Here is a 21,340-nt window from a genome sequence, read left to right on the forward strand (position 1 = left end):
TTCTTTCTGTTCTTGTTACTTGTAGCCATTTAGGTGGTAATCTTAATGTTATTTTAATGAGGAAGTGGTCACTACTTATTTTTGTGAACTCTAACATATAAAGAAAACTTTGATGTCTTTTCATTTAATATAAAGTAATCTAATATTGATTTCCATCCTCTTTCTGTCCAAGTATATTTATGTATGTCTTTATGTTTATGGAAGGAATTCATTATTTTTAGGTTATTATAAACTACAAAGTCAATCAATTTTTTACCATTCCTGCTTAGAGTATGTTTTCCATGTATTCCTGTATTATTATTAATTTTCGTGTTTCCAATTCTTGCATTTAAGTTTCCTGCTAAAATTACGTAATCATTTTTATTTATTTCATTATATATGCTTTGTAGCTGATTATAAACTCTTCTATAATAGATTTAGTTTAATCCTTTATCCCAGTGAGAGCAAACAAAGTTTGCGCCTGAAAATATCTTCAGGACTAAATATAGTGTTGTACTATCTTATCCAGTAAGTAGTGCAACACCAAGGCAACTCGTGGCAAAGGTGGAGCAAGCTACCAGGCACTTCTAACCCAGTATCTCCCATAATGCAAAACACATTTCCTATGTGGATATGTATACTGTTATGCATTAAAGGGATTGGCCATCTACCCAGACTAGTTTCGACCTTTATTGAGGTCTCTTCAGTGGGAGCCAGGCCCAGAGCTGGAGATACCAGGCAGAAGCAGTAGCAAGTCATCTGTGCCAATGGGAGTTGCCAAAAGGTTTATCACCTTTTTTAAAAATTACTCTGGATTTAAATTTTCAATATAAACTCTTCTGGTCAGAGTATAAACCAGGTAGCTGATTATAAACTGATTATAAACTCTTCTGGGGCATATAAACCAATTATTGTTAAATAGCCTCTATCTATTTTTATTCTATCTTCTATTATTCTTTCATTCGATAATTTATAATATTTTAGCTGTTTTGAAAGGGAGTTATGAATCCAAATCATGACTCCTGCTTGTGCTGTTTGGTCTCTGTTGAATCCACTGTATATCACATTAAAGTTTTCGGTTCTCATAGTTCCTTTTAATTTCTTTTTTGTTTTAATTATTACTGCTATTTTAAAATTTCTTTCATTTAATAATTGGTCTAATTCTATTTCTTTATATGCTATTCCTCTTACATTCCAGTTTGCTATGTGCATTATATTTTGTCATTTCCATTTTTGTTTTACCTTTTCCATTCCAGGGTCGTTTCCTATAGATTCAAGCCGATTATCTTTTTCTGTCTGCTTACTAGTAGAATTATGTTCTCCATGTCAGGGGACTAGCCTGATGATGGAATAGTTCAGTGGTAGGGCTGCTACCTTAAGGTTTCTGAACTAGCCCTCTTCCGAATTTAAACCCATAGGAGGAATAGGTTATATTGAAGGGGAAAAGAGTAGATCATAGAAGAATTATAGTAAGGGCATAGTTTATAGAAAGGGCATAGTTGTAAGGCCAGAAATGAAAAGACCCCATGGTCCTCGAGTACTTTAATAGCATAAAGGTCATAAAATAAGAAGAGTTTGCTGATACGGCCTTATAGGAAAGATTAAAGTAAGTGGATCTTCCTCAAAGTAGCAGAAGGAGAGGTTAGATCCAGCTAGGGGTCCATGGGAGTTCCGCTTCCCTTACAATCAAGATGATTGCTCCTTATGGCCCTGTTTGTCTACGAGTCTTTATTCATTATATTCGGACCACCCCACCACACACACACACACACACACACATGGTGGGCTCCCCTATCTACCACCTAGGGGATGCACTCTCTAGGGGTTACACGGTCCCACTAGAGGAATATTTGTATAAATTTGTTAATTCACTGAAATGTGAGATCTAAGTCAATAGCAATACATAATAAAATAGTGATGCTTAATTTACAGGACCACAAAGCAATAAGTTTTTGTCTTTCAATAAACAGAGGCTCTAAAATAATGGATATCCACTGTGCCTTGAACACATTTACAACTCTCTATGCAAAAAATATGCTTCTCACTCCATTGCTCCCACCTTCCTTATACAGGATCCAAGTATGACGTTTTGTTCTCCCACAATCTCCCACCATTTTATGAAAAACCTCTTCATCGTTAATCCTGTAACAATCCCTTACCAACTTGTATGTGTACAAGTTGGTAAGGGATTGCCTCTCTTTCTCCTATCTACTAGACTCTGTAAATTGCATCATCTCAATCATTCTTCATATTCAACATTCCAGGGATCAGAAACTGTTTTAGTTAGTCAACCCTCTGAATCCTCTCCAACATCTCTTCATTCTTTTGAAAACCAGGGGGGGAGAGGAAGAGTGTCACAAGAATGATGCCTTCTTTGTAATGTAATAATTTCTGTAATATGAAGTTGATCATTCTGATAAACTACATATCCAATATATTATTAGTTTATTAGAAATTATTAGATTACAAGTCAACTGAATGTGCTAAAAGTAAATTATATTTAGCATGCTGGCATGTACACAGCCTCAAGGAACAAGAAATTTTTACTTTTTTCATTATAATAATGCATTTTTAAATGAAGAAAACACATTAAATTGATAAGAGATCATTAGATCTGACAGCAAGTGATTTTGTGATTCGAAATTTTTCTTAAATTTCAAGGGAATGCACGTACATGTACATTCACACATTGACCACTATAGGAAAGTTTGAGTTATAAGTAATCGACCTTTGAAAACTGCTGAGATTTTCATCTCTAAAAAGATGGTATAAAAAGTGAATGATACACATACTAAAACTTTAAAAGACCTTTTTTCTTTTTCTATAAGAAAAACTATTAGAAAACAATACAAAAAATAGTAGCACATGTATTATATGATATAATGACCAAAGCTGAAAAGGGTGAAGTACTGTAAATGAACATATCTCAGAGTGTACAACAATCTAATGTGAAGTCAACTTTGTCAATATACAAGTGGTCTAGTCATGAAATCTCTGGTCATGAACACTTCATTTGTTTGTGTTTAGATAAAGGATGAAAACAAAAATATAATTTTGTCAAGTATCATTTATAATGCTGTAAAAAATTAAGTCACTTTTCTTGGGGAAAGTCATTATGCATAAGCACCTTCTCCATAGCGCAATTGGAAGAATGACAGTACATTGTGTCCTTGGCGAAGAACATGTGTTTAATTCTCTTCGTGATGAGAGGAATTTTTATGTGGTTTTTTCAATTCAAGGTGAGTTGACTGATCTCATATGGAGGTAGCAGGGGTTGTTTTTTTAGAGAAACTGTGGTTTTTCATCTCACATACAGGCAAATCAGCCTTGAAATCGTGCAATTTAGAGTGAAAAAATACGGGTGTTGTTGGTGATGGACTTTGGCAGAGGTATTGTTGTGTGTATTTGGTGAATTATGTAGTAGAATAGACAGATGTTCATAGCAGAGTAGAGTACCTTGCTGCAATGAGTCCTTGGAGGTGTCACATAATAAGACGACTTTCCATATCCTTGGACATTATTCCTGGGTGGGTTTCACTCACTTAGGAATGATGAAAGAAAGACCTCACAATATTCTTTAAAGAAATGAAATAAAAATTAATATAGCTATGATGTGTTTTGTGTTTCTACTTTATCTTGTAGTCTGTAGCTCAGGCATAGTCCACAGTAGTGAAACTGAATGCATTCCATGTGTTCATCCCTTCTTAGTTACAAAAACCATCTCATCTGCCCATCATAATTAAATTACATGAATAAAGGAATCTTGTAGATTTCTGGAAGAGACTAGTAGTTCTTTCCTTAGTTACTAGAAGAAAGAAATAAGCCGACTTTTGAAGTAAAATAATTGATTTCTTTTATTCCTTTCACATAAGATGCATTGAACATCTGCTGTGATTTCTCTGAAAATATAATTCATTAATACTTGACTGATTGGATACAGTTTTGTTGTAATGCATTTGTGTTCTTTAGTCTGAAACCATGTTGTTCTTATGAGAGTAGATTGTTTGCAATATTTCTAATTCTTTTATTTATAATTTTACTGTGTCTTTTTTAATCTGTATTTAATAAACATATTTAATAGAGTGGAAGAGGACAGAGAGGTATACATAGAGAGAAAGCAAGAAGCCAAGAGAGTTGTGGCACAGGCGAAGGCCATGGCATATCAAGATCTGTATGATCTTGATATATCATATAAAGCAGCATATAAAGCAGCAAAGGACATCTTACATGTGAGGCAGATCAAAGACGCTGAAGGAAGAGTATTATGGAGGGATGTGGACATAAGAAACAGATGGAAAATATACTTTGAGGGACTTTTGAATGAGGAAAATGCAAGGACTCACAGAGAAGATGGGCTGCCTTCTGAGGGAATGGTGCAGAACATCAGTAGAGTGGAAGTGACGGAGAGGCCATGAAGAGGATGAGGAATGGAAAATCAGTGGGCCCCCCCGACAGAATTCCAGTGGAGGCATGGAAGGCACTGGGGGAAGAGGGAATTGACCTGCTGTGGTTCCTGTTCATGAAAGTTTGCCAACAGGAAAATATACCCAAGGAATGGAGGGAGAGTATTCTTGTCCCCATCTACAAGGGTAAAGAGGATGCACAAAACTGTAAAAATTACAGAGGAATAAAGTTGATGTCCCACACAATGAAAATCCTAGAAAGGGTTCTTGATGGTAGATTGAGGAAGGAGGTGGAGATTGCAAAGGAACAATTTGGCTTCATGCCTGGTAGATCAACAACAGATGCTATCTTTGGGTTACGGCAGATGATGGAAAAGTATCGAGAGAAACAAAGGGAGCTACATCTGGCATTTATTGATCTGGAGAAAGTATACGATAGAGTGCCAAGGCAAGAAGTCTGGAGGTGTCTGAGGGAGAAGAAGGTTCCGGAGAAATATGTCAGGTTGGTGCGGGAAATGTACAGAAATGTGAAGACAAGTGTTCGGACCTGTCTGGGACAGACAGAAAGTTTTCAAGTAACAGTTGGCTTGCATCAAGGGTCAGCATTAAGTCCGTTTCTGTTTAATATTGTGATGGAGGTGGTAACAGAGGAGGTGAGAGAAGATGCGCCTTGGACAATATTGTATGCAGATAACATCTTGCTGTGTGCAGATTCAAGAGAAGAAGCAGGAACTAAACTGGAAAGATGGAGAAAAGTACTGGAAGAGAGAGGTATGAGACTGAGCAGAAGTAAGACAGTATATCTGTTGCACAGTGGACAGGAGGCAGATCTGGAGCTGGAAGGAAATGTCATCAGGAAGGTGAGAGAGTTTAGATACTTAGGTTCAACAGTGGAAGAAGATGGAGGAGCTGAGAAGGAAGTGGGATGCAGGATACAAGCGGGTTGGAGGAACTGGAGGGAGATGGCTGGAGTGTTATGCGATAAGAGGATGCCGATCAATCTGAAAGGCAAAATCTATAGGACAGTAGTGAGGCCAGCTATGACATATGCTATAGAAACTGTGGCCCTGAGGAAAAATAACATCAGCAGGATGGAAGTAGCAGAGATGAGAATGTTTAGGTGGATGTGCAGTGTGACCAGAAAGGATCGTCTGAGAAATGACTATGTCAGGGGAACAGTGAAAGTTACGAACTTAGGAGCGAAAATGCAGGAGGCAAGGTTGTGAGATGGTTTGGTCATGTGATGAGGAGGGAGGACGAATATGTGGGAAGAAGGGTCATGCAGATGGATGTGCAAGGAAGGTGGAAGCGTAGGCGGCCAAAGAAGAGATTGAGGGAGCTGGTAGAAGAGGACTTGAGGATGAAGAACTTGGATGTGGTGACAGCCCAAGACAGGAAGGTGTGGAGGAGACTCATTATCAACAGTGACCCCACTTAAGTGGGAGAAGCTGCAGAAGAATAAGAAGATTTAATAAACATATTCCTCTGTAATTTCCACAGTCATCTATATCTCCTTTATTAAATATACATATACTCTAGCTTTTGACTGATGGATTTAATCCGATGGACCAATCATACTTTGAATGCTCTGTATTTATACCATCTTATCTGGTTGATTTTCTATTTTTTGATACCTTTATTGCTTCTTTTAGTTCTTAATTGGTTCTATATTAGTACTGATTTCTTCATTGTTATGTTCTGTTAAATTTGGCTCTACTATAAATTCTTATATAATGTTGTATCCATTGTTTCTCTTATATTATGTTGATTTGTGCTGTATCTCTTTCTTCATTGTTTAATTTCCTTAATATTTTGTAGGCTATGTCTTGTCTTCCTTGAATATCTTTTTCTATTTTATTAATAAATCTATTCAAAAATCTTAATGAGCTTTCTTTTGATTTTAGCTATATTTCTGTGTATTCTGTTTCCTTTGTTTGTTTTTGAATGAATGATTTGTATGCTACTGGTTTTTCTTTTTAATATTTATTTTTCTTTCCAAGTATTTCAGAGGCTGTCTTCATTAATTTTGGCTTCTTTCTGGTAATCTGTTAATCATAATTGCTATAGCATCTAATGCTTTCTTCTTGTAATAGATATACTTTGTATACTTGTTCTATTTATTTATTTATTTACTTCTTTTCTCCATTTTTTATTATTTCTGTTTTAGAAACTACTAAATAATGATCTGAAAATATTTCCTTTATACATCTCTCACATATGGAGCTAGTTTCTGATAAGTAATGATATAATAAATTATTGACCTTGTTCATATACCATCCAACTATATTTAGGATTGTTTATTTTTCAGAATAAATAAATTGAATGTTGAATTGGATTTAAACAGTATTGATGCGAACACAGATTGATAAGAAAATAATTATTTATTAACTTAAAAGCTAATATTTCGCTGATATTTAAAAAAAAAATTTTTTTTAATATATCCAGCACTTTCGCTATGGCAAGTCGGATCTGGCAGACCATGCTTTGGATACCCCAGCACACAGGATCAATTGAAAAAAAACAAAAGTACTGCACAGAAGCTTCTACAAGTCAGAGAGGTTGTTCCTGGAATCAACAGAAGCCATAAAACATACTCCAAACCTTAAATATGGCTGCATAAATCTACCAAAGATTTGGGAGACAGTCATCCTAAGACCAAATTAATATTTATTTATTTTAATTTTAATTTATTTTATTTTATTTTTTTCAAAATTTTGGACTACTATTTTTCAAAACTTTCAAGGACTATTATATTTTTTTCAAAACTTTGGACTACTGTTTTTTTTTTTAATTTAAAAGGTGCCGTATTAGGACTTTAGTGTTGCACGCTGCAATTACTTATACTAGCCCCACTGTTACACCAAATTGTGGTTGTCTCGCATTTGTAACAAACTTTGTTTCTGTGCTCTGAAGATGCTGGATATAATACCAGCAAAATATTAGCTTTTAAGTTAATAAATAGTTATTTTCTTATCAATCTGTGTTCACATCAATACCGTTTAAATCCAATTCAGCATGTGTGACGAACACATAAGCCTATCCATGCGTTTAAATAAATTGAATGTTTTATTTTGTAAAAATAAAATATCATCATCATCATTATCATGCTTGTCAAGGATTTAGACCCAGAATGGCCTGTTTTGGCCTTAGAAATCATCGTTGAATCTCTTAACAGGATGTCCTGGTTTTCTTTTTCCTAATGGTTTGTAATTTAAGGCTTGTTTTGGTAATCTTTCTGTTTTCATTCTTTCAATGTGTTCCATCCATTTATGTTTATATTTTTTAATTTTTTCTATTACTGATTCTTGGTTTAATTCTTTCATAATTTCTTCATTTCTTTTGTGATCAAATAGAGTATACTTTGCAGTTTTTCTCATAAACTTCATTTCAGCTGTTATTAATCTTTGTTTTATTGTTCAGATTTCACTTCCATACAAGAGGACTGGTATGGCTAATGTATTGTATACTTTTAGTCTGGTTTGTTTTGGTACTAGGTTTGGTTTAAATATAGAGTTAATTACACCTGTTATTTTTAAATATTTTGCAATTTTTACATTTATATCTTTTTCATTTCCATATGTGATCGTACATCCTAGGTAGTTAAATGAATTCACCTGTTCTAAGATCTTGTTATCTATTACTATTTTAGTTCTTGCTGGATCTTGTCCTTTAAAGGCCATAGTTTTTGATTTTTCTGTTGATATTATCATACCATAATCTTTGGATATCTCATTTAGATCTAAAATATCTTTCTGTAAGTTATCTTCAGAATTTGTAATTATGATTTGGTCATCAGCAAAAAGGAGAGTGCTTAAGTTTTGAGTAGGAGGAAGTTTAATACCTTGATGGAAATTTTTATTCTATTTTATTATTTCATTTAGATAAATATTAAAAAGAGTTGCTGAAAGAGGACATCCTTGTCGGACTCCTTGGTTTATCTCTCTTATATAAGATAGCTCATGATTTAATCTTATTTGTATTTGATTGTTTTCATATATAGTTATGATAGCTTTTAGAATATTATTTGGTATTTGTTTTTCTTTTAATATGCTAAATAAAATTCTTCTTTTAACTTTGTCAAATGCTTTTTCAAATAAAATATAATAATAGTAATAATTCATTATGATTTACTGTGAATGATTTGTGTTTTTGTATTATGTAGTGATATATTAAAACTGTAATTATTTCTAGGCTTTTGAAGAGCCAGAATTTAATACTGAAACGGGGTAAGTCAGTCAAAATTTGTAGTTAAATAATCTTTTGTGCAGATATTAGATTTGGATAGAAATTATGAATTTATCTCTTTTAAAAAAAATATAAGAAACATCATGAAGAATTTAAAAAAGGGAAAAAAAAATAGAAGGAAGTAAAATTATATGCTGATATTTCATCTTCCTTTACTTCATTCTGAGGTTAAAATTCTGGTGTATGTTCTGTAAATTGCAAATGATTTAATGATTTGTTATAAGAGGGTTCAATTTTTTTTTTAAAAGCTGTTTTTTTTTTATTATTCATTTTTGTAATTCACATCACATTTGTAATATGAGCATAATGTAAATTAGTGATGTAAACCAGATCTTCTGTTTTTGACTGAACTTCAAATCACTGCCACTGCAACCATGGCCTGCAGCTCAAACTGCACATTGTATGATTCCCCTGTCTGCCACTAGGATGGTACCCATGCTTCTGTGATCCAGTATTCTTTGCCAGCAGATACCTAATTTTGAATCTTCCCTTTTTGATCTTCCTTAACTTAAGATTTCCTTGCTTAATTATATATTATCTTTCTCATCACTCCCCAGTTCTGTAGTCCAATTCCACTGACTAAGCTGGAAAAAAAAACTGATGTATTTGGTATAAACAATGGCCTTAAGCCAATTGTTCATTTTCCCAACCAGAATACCCAGTAAACTAATCCACATTCTGGATCTTAACTAGTTCTTTCAGATACATTATTAAAGATGACTTGGTGGTAATTCAGATCACATTCTCATCCAAGTTTTATCTCTCTCATGAAACATCCTCCCCTCAGTCATTTGAACATCATGTCCTTTAGTACTACAACTACACCAAGTAGGAAAATCTTTGAGACTTTTTATTCATCTGATTATTGTTCAGTATAGACCATCACCCTCACTGGGGAGGTCAGACTTAGATAAATTGGAAACTCCGCTCTGGAAACCAGATAGTGGCCTTTGTGATGTCACTGATGTCAAACTAACAGCATAGTATAAAAATTGATAATAAGAATGTTCCAAAAATATTCTTCAACACTGAAGAGATCACAAATGGTTATGTATGCATGTCATACTTTCTTCATATAGTCATCTGTTCAGTAAAATTAATTTTGAAATTTCAATTTTCTGCCTTGAAGAACCAGTGACTTGCAAATCATCTATCACTGGTTGACCTGAATAAAGCTGTGATATATATAATGAATGAACAATGCAGTATTTGGTCTGGTCTATTGGTCATGTGGAAAGGTTTGAAGAATATCAATTGCAATTTGATGGATAGGAGGAATAGTTATGATACAATAGAGGCATTTATTTGAGTGAAGGGATTTTGCAAGACTAACTTCGCTACGGGTGAACAACGAGGGGATTATAAAGAGTGGAGAAGAATGAGACTACCCGTATGAGGCATAGATTTTTTTTAATGGAGAGTGGTGGATGAGTGGAACACATTACTGGAATGTGTTGTGAGTATGGAAAGCAGAAATGAATTTAAATTAGATAAACAAGTTGCTAGTGTTAAATTTTGATTAATTGAAACTCTTAAGAATTTCATTTTTATCATCATTTAACAAGCAAAATCCTAAAAAGAATATACTTGCATCCAAGTATGTGTTACATGTATATCTGGACAAATGTAGAATATATTATTACAAAGAAAGGAAATTGTGAATAATTAAATGAAAGGATTCTTACTAGATTGTCTAACGTCAGTGATACTTTGTAAATATATAATAATTTTTAAAAAATAGATAATACAATGAATTGTTGTAAGACTTACATGTAAGTTAATGTGAACAATAGGTCAAAGTGCAAGGGCACGTCACTGGAATAAAAGGTCGCCCCAGGCGCTATCAGTTGCACACTACACGTGGAGTGGTAAGCGGTCAAAACGAAATTAAATGCTATGAAGCAAGACCCACGTGGGGAGAATTCTACGCGACGGGTGAACAATGAAGGTTACAAGGAATGCCGGTAGGGAGATAGTATAAAAGAGTTAGGACCCCCCCCCCCACACACACACACACACAGGGCTCTTAAGTTTTTTTTTGGTTTTGTGCAGTAAGGAGTGTCTCTCTTCGATAATGTCTAGACGAAGGGTCAGCGGGGAGCTCTGCTCGGACTCCCGTAGGTAATAGTCGGAAATGCCGCGTATCAGTTAAAAAAGGTTACGTACCCCAAGCCTTATGATGGAAGAAAATATATCTATACTGAAGAAAGGCAATCCATGGAAAAGGCTCAGTGTCTCGGTAGCGAACTTTGCAGAAACAGAATCGCCAGACGCCAACAAAGTCCCTGGAATAGGCTTGATATGCTAGAAACGTGTGGACCTACCACTGACCGGAGAAATACATGCCCATAGCAATGACTGAAGGAAAATCGTATAAAGAACAAGTATAAGAAGACCATGTGTACGGTAAAGTTGAAAGTTGTTTGTCTAGTATTATGTATAAGGATAATAAACTAATTGTAAACTGAGAATTTTGATTAAGATAAGACAGGACTGTAGCACGTTAATATAAGTTAGAAGAAAGTGAGATATCTCTTGGATGTGTTGAGTTAATATCTATGTTTTAAGTGAATATTAAGGTAATCTATTTTTGGGTATTAAGTTAAATCTTGAAAATTCATGTTAATATTGTTGCCTAAGACTACTACTAGGTTCGTAATCTTATATAGGAATTGTTTCTTTGATAATCTTATATTACTGGGAGATGCATGTGAATTAATTTGCTTAGCACTGTTTTGATTGAATGTTCTTTGTATTGTATGATAACTAATGTGTTCAATAAACCTTTTGCTATCTTTAAATCAAATTGCCTGTGTTTAGAATTTGATGCACCACTCACAAAAAAGTATGAATCTAAGCGGGAGGAAATAGGTTGTAGCTTAGGTCACGATTGCAAACCATTGGTCATTAGTGTACATCTGTAAATTCATTTCTGGATTAAGATTTCTCTTTCTTAATCTAATGGTTCTAGGTGGCGCAGTGTTAAAATATAAATTTTCTTAGAGCTTTAAGAGAGGTAAGATTTCAGAACCTTTGACACCCTGGATTTGGCTCAACCCTGAGGCAATTCCTTTGTGTTTCGGTAGTACCATGTGACACCCTAGGAAAGATTTATTGTAGAATGCGTATATTGATAAGAAATTAAGAAAGTAGGACACAACACTAGTCAAGTGGCCTCCCACTGAGCTTCTGACTCTGCAGAAGCTGCTGTAATGATAATATCCAATGGAATTTTTAAATTCTCAGCTGGAAAAATGCCTGCTCATAATTCATTTTCATTCCAGTAATTCTATTAAAACATCTAGATGCAAAAACTTTGATCACAGAACATTATTGAATCATTCAATTTGACTGGAAAGAGCAGAGATATACATATTAATGCCAGAAATTCCAATTTTCAAAGTAATTAGAAAATATTAGTTCAGTGCTAGTTCCACTGTTATATGGATCATTATTAAAGAAATTGATATTATGCAGATCTTTTTAGCCCATTCACTATGTCAGTTGATAAAGTGCATAGTAAATGTTCAGAGTTACTGTATGGACTTGATTGCTTCGGTCATGGTTTCTTGAATGTTGATGCATTAAAACTTGGGATGCCAGCAAAAAAAAAAGAATTTTTTTTGCTTGCAGCTACAAAAAATATCAAAACATTATTTATATACTAGTTACTGCTATCATCATCATCATTTTCATTAAAAAAATTCATTCACCTAAAAGTAAGTTTTGTGATAATGTTCCTCATATTCTGTTTCATCGCAATAAATATCAGTATCTTTCATCAACAACAAGAATAGATAACAAGCTAAAAAAATGTTTCTTTCTCATTGTAAGTAAGACATTTTGCCATTTTCAATTTTTTACTATTAGAAACTGGGAAAAAAAGTACTAAAAAATAATTTTTCTACGAGTTATAAAAATACTTTGTCTACATGCTGAATCTAAGAATGAAAATTTGAAAATCTGACTGAAATTTGTAAGATGGAAAATATTTTAAGAACAGTCAGATTTAAAACTATTTATTAAGAATTTAAAAAGAAAATGCCAGATAGTTTGCTGCTAGTAATTAATATGGTCCTTTATAACTGCAAATGAGGCAGCCTTATTTTCAGAAGCAAGCACATTTAGTTACGCACAGAAGACCTTCTTTATATTGCCACATGTGCTTTCCCCTATCAAAAACAAAGCAGCACAGTGGAAATAGAAACAGCAGGAAATCAGTGACTTAACAGCTAAAAAGCATATATTTATGCAAACAATTTCTTTTCAAAGCTAAAAATAAAAGTTTAGCAACTGTATGTTTTAGAAGTACATACTAATAGTATTAAGTTTATTTTTTCTTCACTCTAGTGTACTATAAGATCTATTTTATCAAAAAATTAGATCAGAAAGTCACACCATATGCATTGTGTGTATACATTAAAGGATTATATTTATGGGGGGGGGGGAGAATTAGAGAAGCTAGTATATAATGAACATTTATTTTTAACAGTATTATATTTAATTAATCATTATTGGTTTCTATGTTCCTGAAAGGCATTTTAAAGCAAGATTGATGAAATTTAGAGAAAAATTTTGAAGAAATGTTTATTGACACTGGTGTGTGTGTGTTATATTGATTTATTGTGATATTACTTTTTTCTTCAAGTTTCATTCACTGCAGACTGAAAATGCTATCAATACAAGTTGTTTATCATGTGTTGTATGTAACAACTCAACTAGAATTCTGATTATTTTTCATTTTAGAATATCTCAGAAGCAAAGAATTGTAGATATTCTTCTTCAAGTTATGGTTGAGAGTGAAGGATTTTCTGTGAGTTAACCATAAATACTGTTTGTTTATTGGTAAAAATGAGTATATTTAAGTATTCACATTTTTAATCATGAGCATAAATGATAATCTTAAAATTGTTTTAATCTCTATTCATGGTGTAATGTGAAGAAACAAGCCATATTATTTCTTTCTTCTCTGTATAGCATATCATGTTTTGTACTTAGTGTTAATTGCTCCTTTACTTCCTGTCTTTGAGACAAATGTTTTTATTTAGATAACTTCTGTGGGCTAGAATTAGTATATACCATGTTCTAACTGTAGCCTACTTATTTTAAATGGATATAAATATCTTTGAATACAAATCCAGGTTGTAACTAATTAGTATTTTCAACAAAGTAATTAGAAACTATTAGTTCAGTGCTAGTTCCACTGTTATATGGATCATGTTATTAAAGAAATTGATATTATCAAAATTTGAGATATTAAGATCAGTTTAGTACTTTATGCAGATGCTGTTATATTCTTCAGTAAATCCATTATAAATCTTAAAGACTTTAACCAGATTAATCAGACTCTTTTAACTAATATGATATGAAACTCAATAAAAAGATCAAACTACAAAAGTAGAAAGGAAAACAGAACATCAACTACATTCTTAGTAGTGAATCTGTGAAATATTCTAGCAATTTTGATAGAAGTTTTAGTGAGAGAAAATTAGAAACAGATAATAGATTAAGCAGGATTAGTTGAAGTAGCAGGCCAATTCAATGAATTTATTGAATGAAGATTGCAAAGCACTGTCATTAACAGAACTGTGGATTGGGTTTGCAGTCAGTTACATTAATATACAAACAGAAGAAGAAAAAGAAGGGGAAAAGAAAGAGAGAGAAAGAGAGGTAAAAGAATGGAGACCTGTAATATCCTAGAATTAGTTGCATGGTTTTAGGATCAAGGTCTGTCCACTCACGTGTTACAGAGGGAAAAAAAAACTGAGACCCAGTTTCAAAATTCACATTGGCATCCAGAATGCAGACGATATAATGGAATATTGTTGTTTTGGAATTTCAACTTAATTAACTCAATTATAATTCCAAAGTGGCCTAAAGAACATACTCATCAGGCCAGTTTGCCTGTTTCAGAAGATGAAAAACTCAAGTTTGTGGGAGGAAAACTCTTCATATGAGACCTGCTAATTCACTCAAATAGCTTAATTGATCATTTAATCTAATGCTGTCATCACAAGGTTTCTGTTATAGCATCTGGAGTAAAGTGGTCATCCAGCTGTTTTAGTTCTTTCATTACTACCTCATCCATCCATCATGTTCAGGTCTTCCTGTAGGTCTTTTCTTGTTTGTTTTATTTGTAAGCACTTGTTTAATCAGGCCATTTGTTATCCAAAAGGCCAAACCACTCAATTCTCTTCCTTCTTATAAATGATAGAATCTCAGGTTTTTGAAAAAGGTTGTTCTCTCCAGCCACAACTACACTGCTGCTAATGACTTATTTTCATTAGCAGTCATAGATAAACATACAGCTGTATGCATTCCAATACAACAATTGCCATTGTTCCAAAACCACACCCATAACACATGCTAAATATTCAGGCCCTTATGTAGCTGCTATTTTAAATGAACTGTATACATTGAATATCTTCATAAGAGACTGCATATTGCCATCTGTTCCAGATAAAAATATGGTACTAATCAACACCTGAAAAAATTATCTATCATGATATCCATGAAACAGTTCTAAGATATGCATAAACATTCTATGCTAAATCATGAATTTATTAACCCACTCTTTACATAAAATTCTAAGCATATCAAACCAGAACATCCTATGTAATCATGTTGTAATCATAGTGGATCATTTAGATCTAATTCTGCTTCATCTGTTTCTATCATAGACTGCATCTGGAGTAAAGTAATCATCCAGAAAGTATTCACCATTTTTGTCCATTGTATTTTTAAGTACTTGTTTGATCAACTAGCCATCTGCTCTCCAAACATGGCAACACTACTCAGTATGATTCTCCTCCTTATAAATGATAGCATGTTGGGTATTTGAAACATGTTTCATAATTCCTTATTATGTCTTAAATTCATGCTATGTTTTAGTCCAATATTTTGATTGGAAGGTGGTCCAAAAATCTTTCTCTCTATTGTTCTTTCAAATGTAATAAGTTTTCTGTTATATTGCTCTGTTATTGTTGACTATGTTTCACGGCTATAGATTGACATCAGGTATAGGTAACTTGGAGCTTTTTCTTTGGATTTTCTTGATAGTATTCTGGATTTTAAAAGCTGTGAGATCGCAAAATATCTACTATTGGCCTCCTCTATCTCTTGATACATGTCATTGCTGCTTAGCTGTCATTGTTAACTCCTAGTTGTTTAAAATTTCGACTTGCACAAAGAAATAAGTTTTCTTATGATTATCTTATTATATTATTCACAACATATAATATAAAAGAAATAATTATTATTTATTTCACTTACTTGCCAAACATATTCAGAGAACAAACACAGTTTGTCACTACACAAAACCACATTCGTAATTCGACAGTGCAAGGAACTAAAGTCCTAATTGGCACTATACGTTGTTGGATAGAGAGGGAGAGAGAAAAACAAATCTGAAGTTGATCTTAAAATGACTGTCTCCCAGATTTTAAAATCTGTGTTTAATGTTTCCAAAAACAGTCTCTCTCTCCTGTGTAGAGCTTTTGATTTCTTCCATCTGATCCTGTGCAAAAGGATATCAAAGCATGGTCTGCCAGTCCCGACTTGCCATAATGATAGTGGTGAATGTATGAGGGTGATTTCATAAGTTTCTGGCCTGACTAACTGATAGAAAAAAGTTTCTGGCCTGATAGAAAAAAAAACAATTATGTCACTTTGCAACATAATCTCCCTTTACTTCAACACACTTTTCACATCTTTGAATTAACATTTCTATGCCCTTGAAAAAATAATCTGTACTTTTTGTCTGCAAAATGGTCTAAAACTGCATCTTTCACTTCATCTGCACATTTTCTTCCTTGAAGATCTTTACTCAGTTTTGAGAAGCAGTAGTAGTCACTGGGGATGCTAGATCTGGGCTGCAAAGTGGGTGTTCAATCTCCTGGAAGCCACAATCTTTAACTGCTTCCTTTGCAATAACAGCCATATGGACTGGAGCATTGTTGTGAAGAAAGCAAATACCATGACTCAGCATTCCTCGTCTTTTCTCCTTTATGGCATTGCACAGTTTGTGCAGAAGTGAAGCTTAATATTCTGCATTCATGGTGGTATTTCTTTCCTCTAAGTCAACAAGATAATTCCCTGGCAATCCCAAAAGATTGTTGCCAGATCTTCTTGGTGGACTGTGAGTGACTTTGGCTTTTCTCGGCAGTGCTTCGCCTGGTTTGTGCCACTCCATTGCCTTTCGGAAAGAGGATCATGATAAAGGACAATGGTTTCATCCCTGGTGACAATGGATTCCAGCACTTTTCTCTGATTTCCTTGGCAAAGCTCTAAAAACTTATAGGAACAGGTCACACGATGATCCTTCTGAATTGAAGAGAGAAGTCGGGGCACCCACCTTGCAATGACCTTCATCATGCTTGTGAATGATGCGAAAGACAGTTGTTATAGAAAGTCCCAACCTTGCTGAGATTTCTTTGACCTTCAGCTCAAAGAAATCTCAGCAAGTAGAAATCTCACCAAGCAATTTCTTTTCAAGAGAGACATTTTCCTGTCATTACTTCCACAGGTTGACTATCATGAGGATCATCTTCAATACTCTCTCTTCCTAGGTGAAACTGTTTAGTGCTACAAAACACCATCCAATCGCTGTTTGGTAGCACTTGGAGAAAGCCCACACAGTACTCAATTTTTAACATTACAGCCACTTAGCATGCCATGTGTTAGTCAAATGAGTGCACCAACTGAATGATGCAGGTAGAGAGTTAAAACTGGTACACTAAGCTCGCCATAGATGGAAACGTTTGGACCCTACCTTATATTTTTTACATTCTCCAAGGCAGATGTCAACAGTTCTTCTCTATCCATAGTAAGCCAGGTCACTAGTACATGGCACTTCATATACTTCTGGATGTGATGAAGGAGAGAGTTTGTCCTTAAGTGAATGGATGAGAGTTGCCAATTTGACATGAGAGCTGATATTTATTAAGCACTCTAGAGTCTTGCATATTAGGTAAAAGGAGATTTCCAGGGAGTATTTGGTATTTTTTCTATTCTTTGGGGGATTATAGTCATTGTCTAAAAAGTGTGATGCAAGTGAGTTCAATAGTGCTAATTTGCTGATACGTCCCATCCACATCTTCCATTACATCCCCTGGTTTGTGGCAACCACTGAATCTTGCACTAATTAGTCACAAATACATTGCATCCTGCTGAACCTCTTGATTTCCTTGAGGCAGCAGCAAGTCCATTTTGGTGAATGGTTTAAGTGTTATGTTTGAAAACAGTATAGCATACACTGGATGAATGGATACATTTCTGTTATTATGAATTTGACTAATTAAAAATATGGATAACCCCACTTCACATCACATCTTTCAGCAAGCAGATTCAACTAACCTTTTCATATCCAATTCATATAATAACATGAAGAATATAAGCCTTCTGTGTCCAGATTTCACTAATAGCATTTTTTGCCACAGATTAATTAAATTTTAATGCAAATACCATCTTTGTTTGAATAAAATTCTCTATGTTTAAAAGATAAATGTGAACAAATGTTTGACCTGAATTGCCTTAGTGGACAAAGATCTATAAGCATGCTTACATAAGAAAGATTGTTGATGAGAAAGTCAGAAGTGTTTGGAGAGTGATCTGGATTATTTGGAATTCTTGCTAGCTAATTAGCTAGTAACCATTTGTTGGTTTGAGTTTCATTGTGACATTGACGATTGTAAAAGTGTTGTGGTAATAAATATCATTTCCTGTTGTTTGATTACCACCTTGCTTATTGAAGGCATAAAGTGAAATTTATCTGTATTGAGGGAAAAAAGTTCTGCTATTTCCTTATGAGATTAAGTTGCCTTTAGTTGATTAAAGACCTTATAAAACTTTGTGAGTACTAGATGGGATTTCAGGTAGTAAGGTTAGCAGTAGCTAAGACAAACCAATACTTGAGATTCTTATTAGAAGAATAGGTGTAGTTTACCAGGATGGAAATGGTTACCATTGAGGCTGGAACTAAGACTATATATATTTGTGAAATTGATCTGAATGATTTTTTGTAAAGTGTACTTTTTTCTTTCATTTACAACTCACAAATTTGGAACTAAATGTCACTGTACAGTGGAACTTCGGTTGTCGAACATAATTCGTTCCTAAAGGCTGTTCGGAAAGCCGATTTGTTTGAAAACTGAAACCATTTTCCCATAAGAATTAATGTCAAATGGAATAAACCGTTCCCAAAAACCCCAGATCATTGCTTATTTAAACTTTACAACAGTACTTCGTGCATAAAATCATCATCATCATCATCAAATTCCTGACATGTACCCTCAAGGGTTGTACAGAATATGATAGTACTACATGAAAAATTTACATCATTACTAACTTCCTATCTACAATTTTCCTCCAAATCAGTCTGTTACCTGTCAAGACTCCAACATTATCAGATCTTATATCTATATGGATCACATTATGAAGGAAAGTGGTAGTAAACATGATATCAGAATTGGAGATGTTAATGTCAGCTCTTTGCTTTATGCAGATGATTTATACTTCTAAATAAATCCGCAACAAGTCTGCAAGATTTCCTGAAATTGAATAACTGTTGTAATAGATATGGTATGAAGGTCAGCAGTAAAAAGACAAAGACAATGAAAATAGGCAGAATCATTGAAAATGTCAACTGTGTTGTGAATGGAGAACCTGTGGAACAAGTAAAACATTTCAGCTATTTAGGCACGATTTTTACTGAAGATGGTAAATTAAATATAGAAATAGATAACAGAATCTGCAAAGCTGGTATGGTGGGAAGTCAATTGAATAAATTAATATGGAATAAGAGAGAAATTAGTCGGAACACTAAATTAGCTGTATACAAGACAGTGTTCAAACCAGTTTTAACTTATGGATCTGAGAGCTGGGCCAGAAGTAAAACACTTGACCAAAGACTAGAGACTGCAGATATGAGAGTCCTTAGAAAGATTAGAGGCCTGAACAGATGGCATCAATAGCAATGTCATATTAAAAACGAGGATATTAGTAAAGAACTTGACATTGTCAGCATCCAGGAATGCGTTAGCAGAGCTAGTCTGTGGTATAGTCACTTAAACAGAATGGGTGAGGAAAGATTAGCAAAACAAGTGTTCTCTGCCAGGTTGGCAGGAAAACGACCCAGAGGAAGACCAAGGTATAGGTGGATGGACACGGTACGAAGTGCCTTAGTCGATAGAAATATAAGATCTGATAATGTTGGAATCTTGACAAGTAACAGACTGATTTGGAGGAAAATTGTAGATAGGAAGTTAGTAACGATGTAAATTTTTCATGTAGTACTATCATATTCTGTACAACCCTTGAGGGTACATGTCAGGAATTTGATGATGATGATAATTTTATGCATGAAGTACTGTTGTAAAGGTTTAAATAAGCAATGATCTGGGGTTTTGGGGAATGGTTTATTCCATTTTACATTAATTCTTATGGGAAAATGGTTTCAGTTTTCAAACAAATCGGTTTTCCGAACAGCCTTTAGGAACGAATTAGTTCGACAACCGAAGTTCCACTGTACAGTGACATTTAGTTCCAAATTTAGAGGGGATAATGTACATCCTTGTCTCACACCAGATTTAACATTAAACCATCTTCCTGTACTTCCTTCAATTCTAACTGCTGACTTACATCTCAAATAAAGACTGTATTGCTTGATATAATTTCCCATTGACACCATATAACTGTAGTGTATTGAATAGCTTCTCTCTTGGCACCTTGTCATATGCCTTTTCCAAATCGACATAACTTAAATAGAGATCTTTGTTATATTCCCATGCTTTCTCGATTATTTGTCGTAAAGTGAAGATCTGATCCTGACAGCCTTTATTTGACCTGAATCCAGCTTGTTCTTCACCAAGCTTTTCTTCCACAGTTCTTCATCCGTTTCTCAAGCACTTGCATAAATCTTGTCAGAAACACTCAATAGGGAAATACCTCTGTAATTCTCACATTCAGTTTTATTTCCCTTTTTTTATATGGCTACTATGAGAGCTCAACTCCAATCATCAGGAATTTGTCTCTCTGTCCAGGCCTTTTGAACTATGCAGTGCAGTCACTGTAAGACTTTTATACCACCATTCTTCAGCATTTCTGGTCGAATATCATCTACTCCTGCTGCCTTTCCACATTTGAAGCCTTTCGTGGCTTTTTCTACTTCAAGTATGGATATGTATTCCTGACTGCGTGCCTGATCAGTGTATTTTACCACTGTGCTGTCATCACTGCTTGTTTCATTTAGCAGTTTATCAAAGTAATTACTCCATACCTCAAGGATATCTTTTTCTTTTCTTTTAGTGATCAACATTCATTTTTGAAATTATGGATTCTACAACCGTGTTAGAATAACTCCTTTTATTATCCCAACATTTCGATCTTCATATCAAGATCATCATCTGGAGCATACATAAATATACAAACTACAAAAGGAAAAAACGGAACTTTCAAGCTACGTAAACGCTGATATCTGGATGATCCTGGAAAAGATAATTGACAACACGGTGAACGACATCCTCCAAACGAAGAAAGAAAATCTAATTTCCAAATTCCAAGGACTAAAAGATCGAAAGAACTACTGCCATATTCAAATTTCTCCACAATGAACAATAACAACCAACCAGAAGCAAGAAACAACAAGATCCATCAATCACCGACAGGTAACAATAATATAGTTAACCTATCCCACCATGCTTTAAACAAAGACGAAA

The 21,340-nt window shown here is 34.2% G+C and overlaps 1 protein-coding gene across 1 annotated transcript in view; it reads left to right on the forward strand.

Moving 5' to 3' along the window:
• Nucleotides 1-21,340, forward strand: part of Vps8 (vacuolar protein sorting 8) — a 519,719-nt gene that overhangs the window by 318,589 nt on the left and 179,790 nt on the right. Inside the window, exons 24-25 of the mRNA XM_090395104.1 lie at nucleotides 8,574-8,608; nucleotides 13,374-13,440. Of these exons, the coding sequence (XP_090251230.1) occupies nucleotides 8,574-8,608; nucleotides 13,374-13,440 (102 nt within the window). The remainder of the gene's footprint in view (nucleotides 1-8,573; nucleotides 8,609-13,373; nucleotides 13,441-21,340) is intronic.

This window comes from Typopeltis vanoorti, chromosome 7, assembly GCF_054136105.1.
Source record: "Typopeltis vanoorti isolate ZY-2024b chromosome 7, IOZ_Tvanoo_1.0, whole genome shotgun sequence".
Taxonomy (NCBI): domain Eukaryota; kingdom Metazoa; phylum Arthropoda; class Arachnida; order Uropygi; family Thelyphonidae; genus Typopeltis; species Typopeltis vanoorti.